The 24,924-nt window shown below is 47.6% G+C and overlaps 2 protein-coding genes across 4 annotated transcripts in view; one reads left to right on the top strand and one right to left on the bottom strand.

Moving 5' to 3' along the window:
• The window catches only part of PLCD1 (phospholipase C delta 1), a 52,548-nt gene extending 32,405 nt beyond the window's left edge, over positions 1-20,143 (top strand). For both annotated transcript variants that reach the window (XM_039726529.1, XM_039726528.1), the window contains exons 5-15: positions 41-269; positions 1,509-1,710; positions 3,693-3,837; positions 4,876-5,025; positions 12,422-12,583; positions 13,909-14,065; positions 14,354-14,470; positions 15,780-15,958; positions 16,464-16,596; positions 18,517-18,666; positions 18,984-20,143. In XM_039726529.1, coding sequence (XP_039582463.1) covers positions 41-269; positions 1,509-1,710; positions 3,693-3,837; positions 4,876-5,025; positions 12,422-12,583; positions 13,909-14,065; positions 14,354-14,470; positions 15,780-15,958; positions 16,464-16,596; positions 18,517-18,666; positions 18,984-19,075 — 1,716 coding nt within the window. In that variant the 3' untranslated portion in view covers positions 19,076-20,143. The remainder of the gene's footprint in view (positions 1-40; positions 270-1,508; positions 1,711-3,692; positions 3,838-4,875; positions 5,026-12,421; positions 12,584-13,908; positions 14,066-14,353; positions 14,471-15,779; positions 15,959-16,463; positions 16,597-18,516; positions 18,667-18,983) is intronic.
• Positions 20,144-22,590: 2,447 nt separating this feature from the next.
• VILL (villin like) overlaps positions 22,591-24,924 on the bottom strand; it is a 34,236-nt gene continuing 31,902 nt past the window's right edge. For both annotated transcript variants that reach the window (XM_039726525.1, XM_039726526.1), the window contains one exon: positions 22,591-23,805. In XM_039726525.1, coding sequence (XP_039582459.1) covers positions 23,692-23,805 — 114 coding nt within the window. In that variant the 3' untranslated portion in view covers positions 22,591-23,691. The remainder of the gene's footprint in view (positions 23,806-24,924) is intronic.

Here is a 24,924-nt window from a genome sequence, read left to right as displayed (position 1 = left end):
GAAAGAAGGTTTTCACTCCTTCTCCCCTCTACGTTTACAGCACTGTGACAAGTCCAAAACAGAGGCTCTGGAGGATGATGAGATAGAGGAATTTTACAAGATACTGACAGAGAGGAAGGAAATAGACAGCATCTTCCAAATGTACTCGGACCCAGAAGGGTTCATGTCCTGCCAGAACCTGGTGAGGTTTCTCTATGAGGTGCAGCAGGAAGAAGATGCTGTTGTTGCTGCCCCTGCATTAATTCAGAGATATGAGCCCAACGAAAGAGGTAGGTTAAAACCCTGGCTGGTTTGCTTCAAAATCTTGCTTTTTTGATGAACTATGAATTGCATTGCTGCCTTAATTCAGAGATACGAGCCCAACGAAAGAGGTAGGTTGAAAACCCTGGCTGCTTTGCTTCAAAATCTTGCTTTTTTGATGAACTATGAATCGCATTGCTGCTGCTTTATTTATATTTTTTTTCTGCAGTGGTGTGCAATATTTTCTCCTCACAGCTGCTTCTAAAACACCACTCTTAGGGGAATATTAACAGCTCTAGGAGAGGAGGAGAGCAGAGGAGAGGCTGGGAAATCTCTCTCTTCAATTTTATTTTGGGTGCACTGAACAGCAGTAGAGGGATTGATACAGGTTGGATTAGAGGATGATGAAAATCCTGAGGGAAAGACTCAGATGGGTTATTCAGATGCCAAGACCTCGTGTGGCTTTTCAAGGCTGAGAATGTAGCAATATTTGTGCTCTCCAGGAGCTGGAGTGGAGGCAGATGTCCTCGAAGGTGGGCACCTGTAAAGCCATCTACAGATGAGGTCCCTGAGTGGAGGCCAAGGAGGGGACAGCTGTTCAGGAGGCAGACACTGAACTGTCTGCCTGCTCAGACTGTGGGTGAATCATCAGTCTGGAGCACCTTGGAGGGGGTGTTCCAAGAGCCAACTCAGAATTATGGGCTGGTTTTCCACTCTCCTGCTATTCCTTCAGGAGAGGGACAAGGCCTTGAAACTGTCAGGCATTAGGATTAGGCTGAGATCTAGTTCAGTCCCTCAAAATGGGGAGTAATTTTGTATTTCCTCTTTGCAAATCATGTATTTCATTGGATAATCTAGACAGGATTTATCTGGCTGTGTTTAGACATCTGACAGCTTCTCTGGGTTGGCACAAAGAAACCTTGGAATGCTCAAACAGAAATGTTCATGCTGTAAATCTCAGGAGACAGATGAGGTAAGGTCTGTCTTTGACACTTTTAAGATGTTATCAAGGACAAGTAAAGTGTAATAAAAAGCCACGTAAGTGTCATAAAAATCTGTTCTTGGGAAGGGCTTTCAAAGCATTTTCAGGCAGCTGAAGGTGTCATCCTTGTCTGGAGAACATCCATCTCTTTGCTTTTACTGAATGCCTGGGAGCACATTTTGCCTCTGGGGTCTCCTGGAGAGCAGAGGCCCCGTGGTGAGGGTGGTGGCACGACCTGGTGGCATCTCATTTTCAGTGTGGGGTTTTCTCTCTGTTTACCTGACAGCCAAGAGGGGCAATGCCATGACCAAGGATGGTTTCCTGATGTACCTGCTGTCAGAGGAGGGGAACATCTTCAACCCCTCCCACCGGAAAGTTTACCAGGACATGACCCAACCTCTCAGCCACTACTTGGTGTCATCCTCACACAACACCTATCTCATGGAAGACCAGATCACAGGGCCGAGCAGCACAGAGGCCTACATCAGGTAAAGAGTGTGTGTGTTTGGGAGGTTAACCTCTGGAAGACATGAGTGTCTGTGCTGATGGATGCAAGGGGTCAAGAAGCAATATCCCACCAGCCCAAGTTTCCAGGGTGAGCTGTTTCCAAACCAGGTTGGCTGTGCCCTCCTTGTCACAGCTCCTTGACCTGAGTCTCATCTGGTGTCCACCTGAGTGTAGGATGCATAATTATTACATTTGGAAGCAGTATAAAACATCTACAGTCACTGGAGGCTGGAACACCTGAGTGTAGGATGTATAATTATTACATTTGGAAGCAGTATAAAAATCTGCAGTCACTGGAGGCTGGGTTACAGCCCTCTGGCCTGGTGTTTTCAAAGCATGATGCTGAGGGGATGCTGCATTCCCCAAAATATGGCACAAGAGAGTGCAAGGAGCTTACAAGATGGAAATATTATTGGGATAGAGCTGCAGGTCTGGGAGAAGCCAAAATGATGCATAGTGTCATGGTGCTTATGCTCTGTTCTGCCTTTTGGGAGAGGCCCATGGCAGGGACTGTCCCCACAACATGCTGGGGTTTATTTTGGAGAGTCCTCATTGGAACAATAAAAAAAAAAAAACAGAGGTGGGATATGAGCAGGGTAAGTGATCAGCAGAACTCACACCTGGTGCCTTTTTGTCATCTCAGATATTCCCACAGCACCCCTGCACTGAGCTTCAGGTGTTGCCTATGTCTGCCTTTAACAGTGGCTGATGTCTCAGGGCCAGATGGGTGCAGTGACCTTTAGTAATTTGCACACCCACAATACATTACTGCTTGTTTTTATCAGGTGAGACAGTGTTTCCTTATGAGCCAGTCAATGACTGCAGTTCTGCCTTTGTTTATGACTTATCTCATTCTCAGGAGCAATGGCTGACTGGAGTCACAAGGTCAAAAGTGTTGAGAGTGAAATCTGGCACAGGTTACTTCTCAGTAGCTCTTTGAATTCATCTTACAGTCTTAAAATTATAGATGTATGTTTGGGTTGTACGAAAAAAACAAACCCATTATTCTGGAACAGGTTTCCCAGAGATGCTGTGGATGCTCCATCCCTGGAAGTGTTCAAGGCCAGGTTGGACAGGGCTCTGAGCAACCTGGTCTAGTGGAAGGTGTCCCTTCCCATGGCAGGGGGTTGGAACTGAATGATCTTTAAGATCCCTTCCAACCCAAACCATTCTGTGATTTTATTGCAATGAATTAAAGGAATTGTTTTGTCTGAAATATTTAGAGAATTACTATAAAAGAGGCAAGATCACCTCCTAGATAGATGGGGGGAATCTATATTTGAAAATAAATTGAAATGGAAGCATGGATATGTAGAGGTAGGAATTTCACATGGAAATTCAGTCTGTAGACTTGGTTTAGGAAACTGCTCCTCAGCTATGGTGGAGTTCCCATAGTTCCCTCCCTCCCAGCTCTGAGGATTCATCCCTCATGTCATTTCAGATCTAGATGAAGAAATCACATCATCTAAACTTTGTGACCTGGCTTCTAAGGCTCACTGTCGTTCTTCCACTGCAGCCTCTCTTGATCCTCTTCTCTTCTCTTCTCTTCTCTTCTCTTCTCTTCTCTTCTCTTCTCTTCTCTTCTCTTCTCTTCTCTTCTCTTCTCTTCTCTTCCTCTCTTTTCTTCTTTCTCTTCTCTGAAAGACTTGGGGACAGTCATCAGTGTCCTTTCTCATCTGGCACTCACTGTGTCTTACTCTTTGGATAATTCTACCTTGGACTTTCAGTACCTTATTTCTCAGATCCTTCTGTGCTTTCCTTGCTCAACCTTGAGCTCTCTTTGCTGACACAGATTCCACCTGATCCCATCCTTTATCTGCTTCCCTGTTTTTCCAAGCTCCTTTCTTCTCCCTTGCTCTTGAACTTCCTTCCATTCTTCCCAGGCAGTGCCTGTGCCTGGTGTACCCTCACTTGGAGATGGAGCAGGAGGTGTAGAGCCCAACCAGTCCTTCTTTGTTCGCAGAGCCCTCACCAAAGGCTGTCGCTGTGTGGAGCTGGATTGCTGGGATGGCCCCAACTCAGAGCCCGTCATTTATCACGGCTACACTCTCACCTCCAAGATCCTCTTCAGCGATGTCATTAAGGCCATCAAGAACTATGCATTCCAAGTAAGCATGAGGAACTTTTTCTCATGTTGCACAACCCAGGACTGGCAGTAGAGCTCTTCGCTCCCAGCAGAGAGGAGAAGCAATGACAGCTTCTCCTCGTGGGGACAAGAGAAATTCCTGCTCCTTCTGTCTGAGCATCCATGCTCTGCTTCCTGCAGAGATCCATCCCTGGGGGTTGCTGCACAGGGAGAGCACCATCTGAGGATGAGTTTGAGCCTGTGCCAGCACAGCTGCATCCTGGACCACACTACAATGAAAATGATGCTCATAATCTTGAGCATACCTGGTGGGAAACACCAGCAAGCCCATGATTTGTGTGGCTTTGATGTCTCAGGGTCTGTTTCTTGTTTAGAGGAACCAGTGTGCATGTTTTGGATGTGAAGGACTGCTTTTATTCTGCTTTAAAAGGGATGAAAAGGGCTGGATTCTTGACTTCAAGAAAATCTTAAGTCTGTCCAGACTTACTGGACTCTGCTGCTTTCCTTCAGTGCACTTGGGGAGCTGGTGCCAAGTTTTGTTTGGGGCCATAAAGGAGTGACAGTGACAATAATGACAATGCCTTCAGCACACAAAATGACCTGGGGGGCACAGGGAACCAGATCAGGCCCATGCAGGAATGGAGGAAGGATTTGTATCACTCCAGGGTTTGAGCAAACCCTTAAGTGAGGTGATTTCAAAGCCCCCTTCCCAGTCCTTCCTCTGAAGGTGGGTAGGAAGGTGCTCTGGCCAACAGTGCAAGTGGAGATGGAGGCACAGGGAGTGCCCCAGAACGTCTGTGAGAGGCAATCCTGACCCATCCTGGTGCCTTCTCCACTGGATCATCATCCCTGGAAGGCACCAGCACAGATCTGAGTAACTACCGCACGGTTAAATTTTTCACAAATTCCATTTTTAACAAATCCTTGCTTTAGCAGAATATCAGACCCTCCTGTCGGCACACTCATTCCCAGAGGGAGCAGCACTGGAGCTCATACCAATTGCTGTAGACTGGTGAAAGCACAGAGGTCACTGATGGTGTGTGTTGCTGTCTTGTTCCAGACCTCACCATACCCCGTCATCATCTCCCTGGAGAACCACTGCAGCGTGGACCAGCAGAAGGTCATGGCCCAGCACATGACCACCATCCTGCAGGACATGCTCTTGGTTGCCCCAGTCGATGGAAACAAGTCCCAGTTCCCCTCCCCAGAGGTAAGCAAGGCCACTCCAGCATTTTCTGCCTCCTGAGGGTTGGACAAGAGGGGAAGTTTTTCTTCTTGCTGAGTGCAAAGCTCAAAACTCAAGGGGAAAACCACTGCAAGGTGGTTAATACACTGAAGGTGTATTAAACACAAGGTGTCCTGCCATTGAGAGTGTCCTGGGGGAGCCACTGGGAATGGCCTGGGTGGGTGGGTCTGGAGGTGTCCATGGAGGAAGAAGGGAAGCAGGAGATGGCCTAGAGATGCCCCTTTTATTCCCAGGAAGCAGGGCAGGCTGGGAGCTGAGCCCTAGCCTTGCAAGAGGAAAGAGATACACAGCACTCAACAGTGGTTCACCACTGTAAATCATGAGAAATCATTAGCTGACAGGAAAAACTGGAAATGGAATCTTGATATGAAAAATATGTCTCCAAAACAGGAGCCAAAAGGAAACATTAATCTGTTTCCACCCATGTGGTTTGTGCTTGCTTTCTGTCTTTCTTTCTGTCTTTCTGTCTTTCTTTCTGTCTTTTTTTGCACTTTGCAGAAACAGACTCCTGTACAGTTAGCTGCAGTTCCCTTTAAATTGCATTTCTTTGCTCATTCTCCAAAACTTGGATGAACATGCCTAGTCAGAGCTGGAAGGAGTTTGTGGGTGAGATAAAGCTGGCAATCAGCAGGGGAGAAAGGAGAGGAAAACAATCCACCCAGAATATCTTCTGTATTTGTTCTCCCTCTTCCTTTATCTCCTTTCTCTTTCTGACTTTCCCCTTTTGTTCAGGAGTGTCATGCCTCGTTTGATACAATGCCTGGCACAGAGGGAAGCTGCTCTGGGCTGGTCCCTAAGCACCAGGGCAATAAATTAGGATGAATTGTAATTTTTACTGCTGCTGCTTCAGCAGGACCTTGGCTCTGGCACAGACAAGGTGCCTCCATGGGAGAAGTGACTCTCCCAGGGTGAGGACACTCCCAGCACAGAGATCAATCTTTGCAGGCTCTTACTGAGTTGGAAAAATACGTCTTCAGTGTCCCCTCCTGACTTGTTATTTATCCTGGTGCAGGATCAGGAAAACTGCTGATGGCTTTTCAGCTGATGGCAATGATAGGATGAAAGAAAGGAGAAACACCAAGCAAAGCAATGTGTGATTTGTGAGTGGAAGGGGATGACCCCAACTTCCCAAAGATGTTTTTTCCATGCTTGTGCTCGTCTAGCCTGATTTTCATTGCCAAAAAGACACTTGGCCCCAGCTGAACACAGTGCCCAGATCTACCCTAGGGAAAGGATTTGGGCTGATCTGCTCCATTGCAGAGATTGATCCATTTAGTTTAAACACAGAAAAATTGCCAGTGTTGCAACACTTATCCTTTTCCTTCTGGTACTTTTCCTCTGCCTTCCTGCTCTGTGAAGTAGGACCATGCAAAGGGCTGAAATGCTGATTATTTTGGGTGTAAATACATTGAAACTGAAACGTGAGGGAAAAACAAACAAACAAACCAGGAACCTCTTGGCTTTTCCCTCCCTTGTTGACATGAGGAAACCAGGGACAACAAGGTATTTTTTATACCAGGAAAAGGGTGGGAGCTGCCACTAGGCAAAGTGCTGGAGGCTGTAAACACAAAACAGTGGAAGGATTGCTGCCGATTGTGTCAGCATGGCAAGGTTAGTAATTAAAGGAAGATTGACACGGTTTGGATTGGTGCTAACGATCCACACCACAGCCCGGGGCAGGAATCTGATTTATTCAGTTCCATTCAGGAGCAGTGTTGGGCTACACAGATTATCTAAATATCTCCCCCAAACTGCTGTCTTTAGGTCCCAATAGTGAATTATGTGAAAAACCACATAAAGGCTCCAGGCAGCACCAGGATTGTGGGGAGGAGCTGATCCAGTCTCTGCTGCTGGTGGGTTCTTGTCCTTCTGTCCCATCCCTGATCTTCACAGGGGCCCCTTGGCCCTGTCCCTACATCCCAGATAGAAATGCTGCAATGTCACAGTCCTAGAATAAGACTAAAACTGCTCCTAGTGTTGGAACTATTCAGTGTATCCAGGTGTCTGAAACCCCTACAGCTCTTTGTTCCTGGAATTCCTGTTTATGAGGACAGTGGCTTTGGGCATTACCCACACATTTTGTGTCATTGTGGCTTCAGGTCCATCTGCACATCTCTGTTTCTCCAACCTTAGCCCAGCTTGTGTCAGTCTTGTCTGCAGTACATCTTCTTGCCTGAATTTCTTGAGCTGAGTTTTTCCTTCAGTCCTCCAAAACCTCCTTCAGTAATGTGTTTCTTCCCCTCTCCTGGAGATTCTCTTCATCCTCTGGTGCCACACTTCAGTTTGCAGCTGAAGGACATGCACAGATGGAGATGTGATACCAGTTAGTGCATCTGATCTGCACATCTCCTCAGGAATGGGAACATGTCATTCCTCACAGCTCCCAGAAGTCTGCAGAGGTGGATATCCTCATCCTGAGAGTGGGATGTCAGGAGGAAGTGCTCAGACCCTTGTCTCTGTGTACCTGAGCCCTTCACTGAGGACTCCTTTGGAGAAACAGTCAGAGGAGTTGAGATGTAGTCCACCTCCTCCTCAGTGTTTGTCCAAACGTTGGAGGGATCACACCCTGGGAGTGTTTGGTTTTCTCTGTTGACTCTAAAGGAGGTGTTGAAGCCACAGAAAGTTTGTTGAGATGGATCACTTCACAAATCTTCATTCCCACTGAGGTGAAAGCTGGAGCTCAGACCTTGCTGTGGCTCTCAGGTTGCTCCTAGGGGCAGGAAGCTTTCAGGTAGGATAAACCTGTGTGTGCAGACCTTTTAAAACCCTCTGCTCATTACAGCTCTGCTGCTTCTGATAAAATCAGTGCTTTCCTTTAAGATGGTTTCCATATCCCAGTGTTGTCAGAACCATTTCACCTGCAGAGCTGAGCTTGTTCAGTGTGCAGTGGAAAAGGTGGGAGAGCAGATGAGCTCCACTTCAGGGGGACTGAGGAATGCCATTTATAGGATATGTGAAGAAGGGCAAGAGTTGCATCTGTTCCAGCAGCCATTCCACTGTGTGTTCTCAGTGGAGTCCAATGTCCTTGTAGCCTTTCCTGAGGTTGTACTCCACCTTGGGCTTCCCATAGACAGCTGGAATGGCTTTATGGTCTACTTGGAGAACATTTATTGGGTATTTCAGCTATTGCTTCCTCCTAAGACAAGGGATCTGCTCAACAGAGCTGAACTGATGTGCTGAGTGTCTTTTGCCTCAGGCTAGAAATACTTAATAATATCACATGAAGGGGAACCAGGAGAGATGGAGCAAGGGCATGTATGTGTTTGTGACTGTCTATATCAGCTTATTTAAAACCTCAGTAGAGAAGATAAACTCTCAGATTTAGGACTTTGCTTCCTCTGCAGGGGGGATTCACTGCAGTGCTACTACATCCCCATTTTCCTGCACCTTTTGCAGGAAATGAGGATGAAAATGCCTCTCTCTGGGGTGAGTCTCACCCTTTCTTCTGACAAATAAGCAGATGGATCTCCTCTGAGTTGGCTGGCACATCTCCTTTGTAGGCATAGGAGCAGTGTCCTGTGCCCATGGGGAGCATGTGCACCATATCCAAGGTTTCCCAGAGGAACCACAGGCTAGATGGGATAACACAGCACTGAGGACCTGCTGCTGGCAGCCCTGGAATGGGTTGTGGTGAGGAGACACAGTGGAGGCTGTGTTGCTGTGCCTTCCCTCGTGATGTTCTTCAGCCATGTAGGATTGGTTTGTGCCAGGAATTGCACCTCCCACTTGCTGTGCAGGCTGAATGGGAGTGATGCCTTGGGAAGGCTGACCTAGAACAGAGGCTAGACAGAGCTAAAGAATAGATTAGACATTTATTAAATGGCCTTAAGGGCCAAGTACAAGAGCCCAGCCCAAAGTGAACCAAAATGGTCACAAAATGCATGACCACTCATGGGGTCTCTCGCTTTTATAAGTTCTGGTCTGTTTACATATTGGAGTTCATTGTCCAATTCCAGCTCCAGATTATGAAGTCTCATCCTTCTTGTTTTTTTCTCTTCAGTCCACATTGTTTCTGCTCTTGGGCCTGAAACTTATATTGGTTGTTCTTGGTTCCAAGCTAGAGATGGAATTGTTTTGTCTCCCTGATCTGTGCAGAGAGCTCACCAGCACTTAATATGAAGCTCAGAACTACACACCTAGGCAGCACAGAATCTGAAAAACATGAAAGCTAAAACTTAAGGCATCATTTCCCCCCATTAGAGGCTTGACAAGGTTTAAAAAGCTTAATTACCTACTGGTAATTAAGAATCAAGCAGGCTGACCCAAATACCTTATCCTTAGTTCTCCGCTGCTGAGCTGTGAGGGGAGGCAGTAACATTTCTTGTGGGACATTAGAAAGCAGAGGCAGATAATATATTAAATATTAGGATGGTATCTGCAGCCTGCAGGGGACAAGAGTGGCTGCTCTCAGCCTCTCCTGATACCTTGAGAAGGCTGACCTAGAACAGAGACTAGACAGAGTTAAAGAATAAAGCAGGGATTTATTCAAAGGATCTCCTCCATGGATCCACCTTGGGCAGCACCAGAGCCCAGCCAGGGCTGCACCCAAGATGAACCCAAATGGCCCCAAAATGCACGAGCGCTGCCGGGGTCTCTCCCTGGGCTCAGCTCTGCTCCATGTGCACATTGCAGTTCAGTGTCCAATCCCACTGCAGCCCCTGCAGTCCCACCCTGCTTGTTTTTCTCTCTGCAGCCCACGGGCTTTGTGCTCCTGGGCTGAGATTGGGATCATTTGTCCTTGGTGCCCAGCTGGAGCAGGAATTGTTTTGTCTCCCTGCTCTGTGCAGAGAGCTTACCACCCTTAAAATGAAGAAGTGCACACTAAAGCAGCACAGAATCTGAAAAATAGGAAAGCTAAAACTTAAGGCATCACTCCTTACTGTCCCCAGCACAATCCTTCCAGGCTTGTCCACCCCAAGTGCTGAGCAGAGCCTAAAAGCTCACACAGAACTGGATTTTGTGGTGGAAGAACAGAGTGGAGCTGGTGTTGAGGCAGGAGGGTGGGAAGGGACACGGGAGCAGCAGGCTGAAGTCAGGCTCTGAAGATGAGCCAACTCATCTCCCAGGCATGGGTGTGAAGAAGCAGAGCACAGCCCAGTCTGGGAGGATGGGCTGGGGATGGGGAGGAGGACATTGCTGTGCTCTGTGTGCTCTTTGGAGTGGCAGGGAAAGTGCCCCACTGTAAACAGCCCATCTGTGGTAGCTGAATTAAAATGCTCTCAGCTGCTGCCTCAGGTGCCAGTGTCAGATTTCTGCTCAAGCCCAGCTTCATCCAGAGCTTTGCCAGGTGGTGATGAGAGGGGTTGGTCTCTGTAATGATGTGATGCAATTTGCTTGAACCCACAAAGGGTTCAAAGGGGGGGAATGGTGTCCTTTGAAAATGCCTGTGTTGATTTATAAAAGATTCCTGGTTTTTCACAGTCCTGTAATTTGAATATGGTGGGGTTTTGTTGCTTTTGCTGTTGCAGAAAAGGTAAATACAGGATGTTGTTGAGGAAAGGGGAATGTGCTACACAGACTGAGGGGTTGTACTGGCTAATTCCAAGACAGCATTTTTCTGGAATAACTTGTACCCTCCAAAGCCAGGAGTACCAAACACATCCAGGTGGCAGCAAATCTCCTGTTCCTGGAGGCTGCCAGGCCTAGTGGTGCTCTTGATTTTAAGGCACAACCCACACACCTGGAGATCACCCCCAGTCACCTTTCCCAATACTTCTCCCTGTCCCAAGCACTGCTGCTGCCTTGTTTGGGCTCTAAGTCATCCCTGTCCAGGCTCCAGCCTTCCTCCCACAGCCAGGGCTTGTGCAAAGGATACAGCAGTGGTGAGGGGTTGTGGATTCTTTGCTTCTTTTTTGCCAAGGTCAGGATTAAATGTGTGAGATGGTATTTCTTGTTGGACTCAGATGTTTAGCAGTCCTTATCTATGTCAGTCTCACAAACTCTGAGTTCTGCAGCACTGCACTCTGACAAACTAAAAATGGAGCCCCATCTCTCTCTCTACAAGGCCTTTGAAGGATCAACTGTCCAATTAAGAAATTACACCTAAATTATTTTTACTTTTAACCCAATAACCAAGCACCCATGGCTGCAATGGGGACTTTTTGATCCAATGACACAAAACCACCCAAACCATGGAGATGGTGAAGAAGAAGGACCAGCCTCCACCCCAAAGCCTCCATCTTGCTTTATCTATGTTACTGTATTCTAAAAGCTTAAACTCTGAGTTTCCCACCCTGTGATATCACACACTTCTATTCAAACTCCACACCCACAATCCCAGTTCTGTCATTCCATTTTGGAAGCTTCTCCACGGCCTCAGGTCAATGCAGTGCTCTCTTGGGGGTCAGTGCCTGGCAGCACAGAAAGTTTGAAATTCCCAGCAGCCAGGGCTCCAACAAGGGCTTTGTGAACCTTGAAAGAGGCTGGAGAGAATTGATTCAGCACAGGGAATTTGCTCCCTGCTCTCCCTCTGCACCCAGCTGTGGTGCACTGGCACATGCTGGGTGTGCCCAGTGTTGTGCCATCGGAGCAGTGGCAGGAGAAGCTGCTCCCTGAAGAGGAGGTAGCTCTGGAGAGGGTCTGGGAAATCCTCCTGAGGCTGTCAGCACCCTAAGGCTTCACTGCAAAATGCCAAATGTGTTAAAATTCCATCTTTGCTGTGCATGAGGTACTGTCCAGAACTTACTGGGGCTCTCTCCCCATAAAATGTCTGTGGAGCAGTGGCTGCCCTGCCTCAGTCCCTGCTTGGATCTCAAACAGTTTCCAGAGCTGTGCACAGCTTTATAACCACACACTGCAGAGCTAGGGGTGGTTAATAAACTTTATTAATAAACTTATTAACAAATTAAGAAATAATTTTATTAATAAATTAGTAAAATTATTAATAAATGTATTAACTAATAAACATATTATATTTAATAAATTTATTAAATGACAGGCCATACAGAGGGGCAAAAATGGTCCCACAAATTTCTCCCAGCTGCTCAGACCTTTAGGCTTGGCCTTGTTTACTGAGCAACATTTCAGTCATGAGGGGAAAAAAAGGTATATTTTAATTGTCTTTACCAGCACAACTGTTTCAGTTGTCTGGTTGAGGGGATGGTCAGCTCTATAGCAGAGGAGAATCACTGGGCTCTCTGGGGTTTTCAGACTCATGGCTTATGGTCTCAGAGGCTGGGCAGAGCCCCAGTGTAAAAACAGATTTATTTTTACCTGACTTATTATTACCTTATTATTACCTCTGGATAATAGCCAGCCATTGATGCAACTGTAAAAGCACTGGTTAAGCTGAGGGACTTTTTCAGGGTAGGCCAGAGCCTCCTCTAACCACCAGGTATTGTGGCCACTTTTCCTTGTGCAGCAATTGAAAGGGAAGATCCTGGTGAAAGGCAAGAAGCTGAGCAGGCAGGAGGACCCTGTCAATGGGAACAACAACCTGGAGGCTGAGGATGTCTCAGATGAAGATGAAGCAGCTGAAATTGAAGATGAATCTGTGAAGACCAAGGTAGAGCAGAAGGGAAAGGTGAGTGAAAGAAGAAATCACTGAGAAATCACTTTTTAGGTGGGTTTTGTACCACACCTGAAGAAGTAAAGAAAGAAAAGCAGTTGAAATACAATTTTTCATTTGTTCCCAGCCAAGACAGGTCTCAGTGTGGTTTCAGCTACTCAGCTGGGGATATGTAAGGGTGAATTGTTGAAATTGCTGGGGCTGAGGAGCCTGGTGCTTGCCCAGCTTAATGATCTCTGTCCCAAGCACAAACAGAGATCTTGCAGAGCCAGCCAAGCACAAAGGTTGGCTTTTTTCTCTAAAATGAGACTGGAGGACCTTGCAGCAAGGACAGACCATGTAGCAATTTTGGAAGCAGTGGAAGGGCACATGTTCAATCTCTGTTTTATTTCCAGAAATCTGTTTGCCTTTGGGCAGACATGACTTTGGCTTTTCCAGTCACATTTTGGGATATCCCTGCAGCCTCACTGGCTGTTTGTTTCTGACCTAGAGGAGGGAGAGAGGGAGGGAAGATCTATGGGGAAGGAGTGGCCAGTTACTAATGCAATTTGTATGATGAATGCTGGAAGGAAAAGGCTGGCCTTTACACAAGTGTTCTGCCCCGTCTTGTGAGGAAATGGATTTTTCCAGTGTGCAGGTCCTTGTGAGCCCATATCCCTCACAGGGTGGCTTCAAAGGTGACACAGACACATTCAGCCCCACTGATGGCAAAGATGTTGGTGTTCCCTCTGGATCCAGTCTGATCTATGTTTCCCTTTGATGAGTTGCTCACTCTTTGCAGGTCTTATTTATTTCTCTGATCTCTAGTCAGTAACCTGTACGTTATTTTGACATCTGTCACTTTCCTTTCTTGCCCCTGAGGGGAGCTGAGGACTCTCACTTGCACCAATAAATGTGGCTGTGGAGTTGGAGTCATCAAAGCATTGTGACAACTTCCTAGTTTAAGGGGAAGAAAAGCCCAAGCTCTGTGGAGGCCAAACACCCTTTTATTCCCTTTATTTCCATATTTACATGCCTGGGACCAGGACAGTATGGAAGTCATTGCTAAGGCTCTGCTGTAAAGTTTAGCACCTGGAGACAGACGTGGGTGCTGAAATAGAAATGATCCTGCAGGGACCAGCAAGGAAGGGTATTCCACCAAAAAAGGGGGAATCCTTTTCCAACTTTTCCTGCACAGGGTGACACAGAAGGCACACCAGCAGCCACTGAGAGTGTGCATCTTTTCCTGCTGGAAGTGGTGGAGAAGGGAAGCTCCAGGGGTTCTATAGAGAAAACTCAATTACCAGTTTTGAGCACGACAGCAAAACCTCCCCACAAACCTCTCGCTCTCCTGTTTTTAGAGTGACACCTTGAAGCTAGCCAAGGAGCTGTCAGACACAGTTGTCTACTGCAAGAGTGTCCACTTTGAAGGCTTTGATGACCCCAACCATCCTCGGGCTTTCTACGAGATGTCATCGTTCTCGGAGAGCAAAGCTCTGAAGCTGGCCCAGGAGTCTGGTATGTGTGTTCTGCCCTCCTCTGTCCCTGCTCCCCAGAAAGGCACAGCTGCTGGTGGAAAATACACCCCAAAGACATGGCTGGTGATCTCTTTGGTCAGGCATGTCACTGAGAAAAGTGGGAAGAATTTAATATCCTCGAGGCTGTGACCAAGAAGGGCATTTCTGCAGGTGGCTCCCATTCAGCCAGACTTGCCAGGCAGAGGGGAGCACACAGCAGCAGCAAGAAGAGATAAAAGTAGCCCCACCACTGAAACTGATGTTTTCTTCTTTTTTCCTTTCTCTGTAGGAACCAGTTTTATTCATCACAACATCAGGCACCTGAGCCGTATCTACCCTGCAGGCTGGAGGACGGATTCTTCCAACTACAGCCCCGTGGACCTGTGGAATGTTGGCTGCCAGATTGGTGGGTGTCTCTGGGAGGCTGGAGGGGGTCACCTGTGACCTGGCTGGGGAGGGGCTCCAGCTGAGGCAGAATCTCAGCCAGAGGCTCAGCAGTCACTGGGAGAGACCAGCTTTCCATACAATGCCCAGTGACTTTCCATGGACCATCTTCTGTCTCACAAATCAACCAGGAGAGGCTTTTCTGCACATTAATGTGCAAATCCCTGCAGTTTCACTGTCAGCAGAGTTGTTGCCATTTAACAAAGGAGGGGAGAGCATGAACTCTGTAGGTCCTGCAGCCCCCTGGGCACAGGTAGCACCCCTGTATGGCCTCAGGACAGTCCTTGGGAGGCACCACCATTTCCCATGGGATACAGGAAGGCCAGACCTGACTCCACATGCAAAATAAGATTTTCTAGAAGCCCTGAGTACTTTCAGCTCCCAGGAAAACCAGTGTCCTGCAGTTATCAAAATCTTGCTGCAGGTGGAAAAATAGGAGAGGGCCTTAAAGTGCTCTCAGCCTTCAAGTATGACCATGTATGAAGGAAATGTAATCAGGATAAAATTCTGTGTCTTAAGAGATGTCTTAGATGTTGCTAAAGAGTTTAAAATCATCCTTGAGGAAATCAAGGGAGCACTGAGGAGCTGCTGGGGTCCATGTGCACTCCCTGTGTGGTATCAGTGAGGCTGTTCCAGGTTTTACATCAATGCCTTTAAAAAAGGTATCGACAAAGTGGGAAGAATACAAGGACTGTGCCTGGTGTTAGGACAGCAGTGAGGCTTAATCTATTTTGGGCAGTAGACAGTAAAGAGGTGATTTGATCACAGCTTCTGTGCTGCCACCTGAGGAGTTCAGACAATGAGGAGCTCTCCAGTCCAAACAACAGAGGCATCAATGCCCCTCGGGATGGCAAATGAAAACAGGCAGCTCTGGGCTGGAAAGGAGATTTTATAATGAGGCTAAGTAGCCAGAGAAATGATCTGAGATGGATTTGCTGGCTTCACTGCAGGAGAGAGCTCCTTCAGCATAGAAATGAAGAGGTTTATCTAAAAGATGCACTTGTTCCAGGTAGCATAAATTCCTTGCAGGACAATTTTTGATCCTGGGGAAAGCAGGATGGCTGTAATGGCCCCTCCCATCTCTGTCATCTCTGAATGCAAGAAATCCTGAGGGCTAGCAGGCTGTGAGGGTCAGAGTTTACCACTGCTCTTTGAAGCGTGGAAAAGCCAATGTTTATGTCCATGAAGTGCAGTTTCATGTGAGCAGAATTAGCATGAGAAGATTCCTATTGATTTATCTGAGTGACTGAAGTTATTTGTTTATGTTGCAGTTGCCCTAAATTTCCAGACAGCAGGCACAGAAATGGATGTGTACCAGGGCCGGTTCCAGGACAATGGCTTTTCTGGGTATGTCTTAAAGCCCGAATTCCTCCGGGATGAACAGACCAAATTCAATCCAAAATCCATCACAGAAGGAACGTGGGGGACAAAGAAGAAGCTGCTGCTTAAAGTAAGAATAGAAGTTGGAAAACATCTCTGTAACATCCACTTTTGGGGGGGTGTGTAGGTTGTATCTTCTCTTTTTTCTGGTCCTACCTTTAATCTTGTCTAACCCTACTGACTTCCCACATCTGGGGGCTCTCATGGACTTGGACCCTCCAGGGATCTATTCAGATGTTTAATGTTGGGCAATAGGTTAATGACAACATTTGCTGTCCTTCCAGAACTGTGCAGGCAGACATGCAATCACCTCTGGTGTTCCCAAGTACCAGCTGAGCACTGTGGGGACACTCAGAAAAGCTGCCTGTCCCAAAGCCAGCTGGCTGGGCTGGAGCAGGGTTCCTTAGGTGCTTTAGCTCATGACAGCTTCCTCTGAAGGATGTCACAGCACCAGCTCTGAAAGGGCAGCACCAGCCTCCCACAGCAGATCCTGCACTCCTGGGGAAGGAGAGGGAATCCTCCAGGGAGCCCCTCTCCTAATGGTGTCCTGACCTCTTCCCCTCTTTCCTCCACAGATAATCTCTGGTCAGCAGCTGCCAAAGGTGAACAAAAGCAAAAACTCCATTGTGGATCCCAAGGTGACGATAGAGATCCACGGTGTCCAGCAGGACAACAACAAGAAGCAGACCAAAGTCATCGAGAATAATGGTGAGGGAATTTCCGCCCAGCCCTGCTCCCATGAGCAGGAACCTTTCTGTTCCTTGGCAAGACTGCTGCTCTGTGGGCACACCTGCCCGGGCACCCAATCCTGCCCACAATAAGCAATACTTGAGGTGCTGTCCTTCTTCAGTTTGGAGACAGAAATTCCCTGTAAAACAACATCAGCCACATGGGTTGTCTGGGGCTGGCTGCCAGATTTGCAGAGCTAGAGCTTTGGAAGTGCTCTTTACCTCCATGCAGTTGGATTAGACCTAGTGTGCAGGATCTTCCCAGCTGCTGCCCTGTGGGCACACCTGCCTGGGCACCCAATCCTGCCCACACTAAGCAGATACTTGAGGTGTTGTTCTTCTTTAGTTTGGAGACAGAAATTCCCTGTAAAACAACATCAGCCACATGGGTTGTCTGGGGCTGGCTGCCAGATTTGCAGAGCTAGAGCTTTGGAAGTGCTCTTTACCTCCATGCAGTTGGATTAGACCTAGTGTGCAGGATCTTCCCAGAGGAAGCTTTCCTTGTGGGGCTGATTGCACCCCAAAACTGTCACAAACTCACAAAAGATTGATGTTGCAAGGAATTTCAGAGGTGTCTGTCCCAGCCTCTGCCTAATGTAGAGCCATACAAAGTTTAATCAAGCTCCTCAGGGCATTGCCCAGATGAATTTTGAATATCTCAGAAGTTGGAGGACCATTTCTTACCAGTCAGACATGGCTGTGACTTCCCTCTGTGCACTGAGGGCTGGAATATTATGGCCTTCTGCACAAACACACACACTCTTATTTTCTGTGTGGAGTAAGAGCCAAGCACTGGAAAGCTGGTGCATATTTTCCTGCCTGCTAACAATGTTTCCCTTTTCCTCTTTCCTGTTTGAATAAATCTGGCCTGGCTCCTAAAGCTCATGGCCATTTCCGTCACCTACAATAATTTTTACAGCCTGTCAAGTGAAAGTTGTGTAGGGAACATTTCAGACCTGCCAGGCCTGTTCCTCAGGGCTGCTGAGCACTCCCAGCCCCATGGCCAGCCCTTCTCTAGCTGGAACAATATTGGAATGATGCTGGAATTGTAAGTTCTGCCTTGTGGAAAGCAGATCAAACAATAAAGACGCCCCAGGCCCATCTCAGCACCTTCAGGGCCAGATGAAAGATCACTGTCTGAATCACTCACAAGCCCTGCAGGACCAGCAGGCTTCAGGTGACATTTTGCAGTCCTTGGTCTCTGCTCTGCACAGGCAGTAGGGTTACCAGCAGGATATTCTCTCCTGTTTGCTTCTGGGGAGTGGTTTATTGACACTGCACCTGCCATGGCCTGGAGAGAGGGCACTGGGCTTGCTCTACATTTCATGTGTGTCGGTCTCAGCTCTGTTTGCTTTGTGATTCTGGACCACGTGACCCTTATCCAGACTTGATTATGCTTTTTGTAATCAGACACTCCTCATTAACTTTTCTTACAGACAGGGAAATTGGGGCACAGAGTGGTGCTTAGATGGATTGTCTCAAGCAGTTGGAGAGGCTTAAGGCCCCAGAAGGCTGTCTCAATATAAAAGCACAGCTTTTCTCTCTTCCCTCCTCTGAGTTAGGGCTATAAAAGTTTGTATCTGGTCCAATGGCAACCAAAGACATCCATGTACCACCCAGCAAGAGCCTGTGGAGCAGAGCTGAGTTCCTCCCCTGTCCTGCTTCTCACTCCTTAGTAGGACCAAGGTCTGCAGTGAACAGGCCAAGCTGAAGGATTTATTAATTCCAGGCAGCAAATCCCAGTATTAAAGCTAGGAACAAGGCTCTTGGCACCTCCTAAGAGCCTTGGTCTAGGTCAGATTAGGTTGACAGTCAGGAAGAGTCTCCATCCATTTGCAAACACCTCAGACCACCATTACTGCTGACATCTCTGACCTCCGTCCTTGTCTGTGTTGCCCAGGCTTTAACCCAAACTGGAATGAAGAGTTTACATTTGACATAGAGATCCCTGCACTTGCCCTGGTCCGGTTTGTGGTGGAGGACTTTGACATGTCGACCAAGAATGACTTCATCGGGCAGTACACCCTTCCCTTCACGAGTCTGAAGCAAGGTAAGGCCCTGCTGCCTGCTCCTCACAGCCACAGAGCCCTTTGGGGAGCTCCACCGTCCTGGATGAGTGGTCCAGATCCATCACAGCTGGGGTCAGAGTGGATTTTTTGTTGTCTTTTGTCACCAGAGGCCTTGGGCACTTTGTGTTACCCATGCTCAGAGCTGTGCCTCTGGGACCTGCCTGTTCAGGACCCTGTGGGAAATGGGGACAAAATGCTCTGAGACAGGGAGATGTTTGTGCAGGGTCTTGACAAAACATGAGCAAATACTTTACCAAATGGACCGAAGACCTTTTTCCATCTGTGTCTCTGCTTCCAGGTTACCGCCACATCCATCTCCTGACCAAGAACGGAGACCCGTACTCCTCCTCCACCCTCTTTGTCTACGTCAACATCCAGGACTGTGATTAGCAGCCTGGCTCCTCCAGGCCACAGACAGCCTCCTTACAGACCTGGAAGGAATTCAGTGTGTGAGCCCTGCCAGTGCCAGGGTCAGTCCCCAGCACCTTCCCTGGAGCAGCACTCGGTGCTCCGTAGGATCCCCGATGTGAAACAACCTTCTCCCTGCTGCTGGAAACATCCTAATGCTGCTGATGAGATTAATCCTTTTATACCTGTTCAACCAATCCAGCTGTGGTTCTAGTTCACTTTATTTCGATTTTTTTTTAATGTTGCTTTTAGCGAGAGGATAGGGACTCCTTTTTTAGTGAAGTACAGCTCTTGGGTTGGGCTCGGTCAGGCATCTGGGCAAAGCCCCCAACATCTGTGCAAGGAAAAGTCTCCCTCAGCACTGCAATCAGTGGCCAGGTGCCAGGTAGCTGCTTGCAACTGCAGGTGTCAGCCATCTTTCACCATAGGAAGCCCTGAACGGGGACACCATTCCCCTCCTTTCTGTTACAGATTAAAAAAGAAAGCTGCACTACAAAGCCCCGTGTTATGTAACCCGAGTTTCCTTTTGTGTTGTAATAAAAAATACATGAGCACTACTCTGCCTGTGTGCCTGGCTCTCAGCCAGGCCACTTTGCATTCAAAGCCTAGCTCTCACCCTGTGAAGGAGAAAGAAGCTGCCGAAGAGCAGATTTCCCTCTGACCCAAAATAAAACCCACTCAAAGGGACCTCAGAGAAGGTCTTTTGCCAAAGACAGTGGGAATATGCTCTACTGCCAGCAGGGCTTTTTTTCTTCTTCTTATTTTTTTTTTTTAATACAGTGAAACTTTGTTTGTGTTTTTACAGAAAAAATGTCATTTTTTAACAGAGAGGAAGTAAATGTTGTAAGTGCTAGGAGGTCCCAGTTGCACTGCAGAGGTAACCCAGCACGAGAATGTTTTGAGAACAGCACAGTATTTATGGCAAGCAGTGATTTGTCTTCAAGTAGAACTAGAGAGTTAAGGGAATATTGTTGAAATAAAATAATATATATTTTGAAGTGCCAACTGTGTTGCTAACAGTATGTTAGACTATTAAAAGTTTAAAACAAATTCTGGAAGCGTTCAATTACTTGTCACTATTTGCCTCTCTGTCCTACTTGAATGCAGCATGCATGAATTTGGAGATAGACCTGCTTGATTTCTTAAATTATCAGGATTCCTTGGGGTTTTGATCCCTGGTGGTGAAGACAAGGGGCTGATACCAAAGATGTTAATGTCCTTTTCAGCATACTCTGGTCGTCTTATATTTTTAGTCCAAAACAGCCTGGATTTAGTGATTCTTAGGCCCTCTGCAAAGCTGGGTTTCTTTTAGCCCTCCCTGGAGTTTGTTATGCTGCAGTAAACATTGCTGGACACATTGATTTTTCCTCTTGACTACAATACTGTGTGATGTAAACCATTGCCAGATTAAATGTGAATTAAACCCACACCTCAAGGGCTGATATTGCATTAACAACCAGCCAGCTGGAAGAGCTCTAGAGTGGGCAGTGAGGCAGAGCAGGGGGCCCTGCAGTGACACGAGGTCTCCCAGGTCACCTCTGGAATGGGGCACGTTGGCACATTTTGGGGACACATTTGAAGGCCAGGGATGGAACACCCTTGACTCCCATGCAGGAACAGCCTGAGTTTGGTCCCTGCTGCCAGTGTGCTCTCAGCACTTTGTTTTAGGGAGCCATGGGATGAAAAGCAGAGGTGAAGGTGGTGAGAAATGTTCCTGCCCCCTCACTCGTATTAACACCAGCTCTTGTGGGGAAAATTAGAAAGAAATTCTTCCCTGTGAGAGCAGCGAGACACTGGAAGAGGTTTCCCAGAGAAGCTGTGCATGCCCCATCACTGGGAATGTTCAAGGCCACTTTGGCACGGGCTCTGAGCAACCTGGGATAGTGGAAGGTGTCTCTGTCCATGGAAGGGGATTGGAATTGGATGATCTTTAAGGTCCCTCCCAATGCAAACCATGCTGTGATTCTGTTCCTCTGTGAGGTCAGATCAGCCTGCTGGATTGGCTGTGAATTTATTACATGCATTTTTTGGGTGGCAGGGTTGGATTTCAGTTGGATTACTGAGCTAAAGCCCTCACCTGTCTGATGTGGCCAGCACTAGAGAAGTGGAGGTCCAGGGTCAGGGTGAGCTTGGATGGATTGCACAGAGAGGATTGCACAGAGGTTTTCCTCTGCTTGTTTTGCACTTAAAGGTAGGCAAGATCCATAGGATGAAAACACATCCCGTATCAAAATAGAACAGTTGGGGAAAGCTACTATAGCCAGGTGGGAAATGAGCTGAGATGGAGATGGGGTGGGCAGGACATGGTGACAATGCTGCAAGGTCTCTCTCCCCAAAGGAAGGGACATGTCCATGTTGTTATCACGTGAGCTCATCTCTGATCAGATCAGAAAGTGCTGGAGCCCCACTGGAGGGAAGAGCTCTGAGGAAAAGAGCAGCAGAAACAGGACATGGCCACCAACATCCCAGCAAAAGGCACCAAAGGGAGGAGGAGGGAGAGGATCTCTCAGAAATCAGAGGTGGGAGTAAAAGCAACTCCCCCATGAGAAGAGGAGTGCAGCAGCAGTTTCCATCAGGCCCAGGTATCAGAAGGCTCCATGGTCTGTGAAATCCCAGGCTGGTTCCCGAGTGCTGGCAGGAGCACTTCTGTTGGTGAGTGTGGTGGCCACAGGAATTAAAGGAATTTGCAGTAAACTGGCCTAATCTCTATAATCTGACTGTATTTTGGCTGGTATTGTGATTGTGTGGAGCTCATTAGGGCCACAGGTAGGTGGCATTCCTGCATCTTACTGAGGAGCACATACAACTCATTAATTTGGGAGCTGGCAGCAGCACTCCTCAATGAGGCAAGGCAAATATTGCTGATTCCAGCAGGGCCAACAGAGGTTGAAACATGGGTAATGTGCACTGATTGCATCTCTTGTGAACACAACAGGAGCAATCACAGGTAATTCAGCTGATTTGTGTCTCTGCTTGGTGCTTAACTTACTCTGCACAGGGCGTTCCAGTGGGTTTTGGGCTGGACTCTCAAGCAGAAATGGGATGAAGTGGGACCAAAACAATGGGCTTGAGGTTTATTTGAGTTAACTACCAATTCTTAAACACACAGTTCTCCAGCCCAGCCAGACTGTGACACTTCTGCACAATGATGTGATTCTGGATGTTGAGTGAGAGCTCTTTGCCCCTCAATCAACAGCCTGGAGCTCCCCAGCTCCATGCCCACACCCCTGCAGCAGGGCTGGGCAGTCAGGCCAGCTGCTGAACTGCCAGGTACTGCTGCCAACAAGGGCTTCAGGAGCAGGGTACGTGGGCATGGGGGGACAAATGGCCTGAGCTACCTGGAGCTTGGGAACAGAAGGGGCCCCACCTCCTCAGTTTGCTCTTTTCAAAAAAATCCAAAATTCCATTGATGACCAGGTGTTTGAAGAATCTGTGGCCCTGCAGAGCTTTTTATCTGCTGCCATCCCAATCCCCATGCTGATCAAGGACACTTACAGTGCTGCTGCTGGATGTTTATTTGGAATCACTGATCAGGTTGGAAATGGAGTAAAGCTGCAAACCCACACTGTCTGAGTTTTTAACGTGGTGTTTCTTCCTTTAGCTTACAGTTTTATCCTGTAATCACTGATTGCTCACATTTCCCACTGCCCTCCCCAGTCAGACTGATCCCACAGTGTGGAACCAGCACTCTCAGCCCCACGGACATCACAGGGATGGAGCCCTGATAAAAGCTTCAGTAGGACACCCTCTGCCTCAGGTCATACCCAAAACCCTCCTGGCTTCCTCAAGCCTCTGGTCTGTGGCCAGGTGGACTCTGACATTCACCTGGCCACAGTCAGGGAGGCCAGGTGAGATTGCAGATGCTGTCTGAATGAGAAAAAATATAGACAGAATCTTGTCTGGCAGTCAAAAATTGATATTTGTGTCTAACCTTCAGTGTCATCCTCTAGAAACTAATAATATGCCAATAAATATGCTCATAATAAGTGCTTTTTTCTCCAAACCAGGTTGTCATGTGTTTTACCTGCCCTGGGCTATGCATGTTAATCTAGAACTGATTCTTGCTGTTTTTTGGTGAGCAGTTGTTCTACAAGGTGAGAAAGGGCAGAACTGTCTGGTGTCACTCCACAGAGTTCCTCATCAGGCATCTGGCTTTTTCCTGACCTCAAGGCTCCCCCTCCATCCTCTGAGGGCTTCCCCATCCTCTCCCACCCCAGAATTCACACAGCAGCTGCAAATGGCCTTTGTCTTGGCTAACTTTAAACTTCTACAAATGAAGGAAGATCATGGCCTCGTGCATGTGGCAATTTGCAAAAAGGGAGAGGAAAGATGAGGCTACAATGCAGTTGTGTGGCACGTACTTGTCTTCATGGCTATCAGCATTAAAGTGTCAGAAAGAGGCAAAAACATCTTGTCAAGCTGCTCCTGAAAAAGGTTTTTCCTCCTGGGGTTCTGGGTTTGCAGGGAGAAAGGAGCCATGCCCTGAACAGTGGCTGCTGGAATAACTGCGTTGGATGGGGGTGCGGGGTTGGGATCACTGAGGAAATGCCTGCACTTCTTTCCTGCAGCTTCTAAGTCATCACATGCCCCCTGCAGTCTCAGAAGAGTCCAAACTGTTTCTTCTCGTTCTGCTGCTTCCATTTTGGCATCTGGTAGAACTCATCCTTGGACTTCCCAAAGATATCGTGGAAATCAGCATCGGAGAGATAGCACTGCAGTGAGGAGAGAGAAAGGACAGGTCAGCTTTGGCTTTGGCAGAGCCTGGACACCCCCATGGCTGCATCCCCTCCCCACTGTGCCAGTGCTGACCTCTGACTCCAGACCAACAGCTCCTGCTCAGCTCCCTGTCCTCTCTGTGCTGGGAAATGCAACATCCCAGCCCACTGCTCCTCATCCCACTTCCCAAAGCACCAGGGGAATAAAAACCCATCAGCCCAAAGAGATGTTCCAGTTCTGAGGAGTTATCTTGCTCTGGCTGGAATTTAGCCCCTGCTGTTCATACTGTGGCCAGGACAATTTATGGTCCACCAGGGAAGCTCTGCTGGCCAGAGTTTTAGGCAGTGATTCACAGTGAAAGCATCTCCCCCTCACTCAGTCCCCTCCCCTGAAATATTCACTGGAAATCTTCACTCCCATTGCTGGAAATACAGGGTTTGCAGAAAGCAGGCTCATCAGGGATGCTGACAAAGGCCCTGTGGGAATGGGAGGTTGAGTTTTTTCCTGGTATTTTGGGTAGAAGAAGCCATTCAGAGCCCAGCTGTGGATCATGGCTGTGGGTGTTGGCCTTTGCCAGATCTGTTGGGCAAGACATTGGTCAAACAAGATTACAGGGAATAGAGGGAATCAATACTCTGTACCCCCCTCAGCTTGCTTGGATTCAGCTGCAGACACTGCCAAAATCCTTGGGCTGACTGGAAATCTGGGATGTGTAATTTCTTCTGAAATTGAAAATCACTGAAATGCACGCTCTCTGACAATTAAAAAAAAAACCAAAAAACCTCTTCTGGGAGGAGTTTCAAATGAAAACACTCACCTATAGCTCAAGTAAAATGCAAATTCTGGCTTAGTTCTCAGCTCTGTCACCTTGTCCCCCTGTCCCTCTGAGGACAGAAGTTGAGTGGCAGAGCTAAACAATTCTACCAGAAGAAAACATTTTTCAAAAATTACTACCTAAAATTCTTTTTTTGGTGCTATTTTTTTTCTTTTTTTTCTGCCAAAGGAACCCCAAATTACTTCAACTAAGCTAAAACCACCAGAAGGTGTCCTTTTCCACAGCAGGGGTTTGGAACTAGACCATCTTTAAGGTCTCTTCCAACCCAACCATTCTATGG

Source organism: Passer montanus, unplaced genomic scaffold, assembly GCF_014805655.1.
Source record: "Passer montanus isolate IOZ18808 unplaced genomic scaffold, ASM1480565v1 scaffold59, whole genome shotgun sequence".
NCBI lineage: Eukaryota > Metazoa > Chordata > Aves > Passeriformes > Passeridae > Passer > Passer montanus.
Note: the sequence above shows the minus strand (reverse complement) of the source record. Positions and strands in the feature narration are given on the sequence as shown.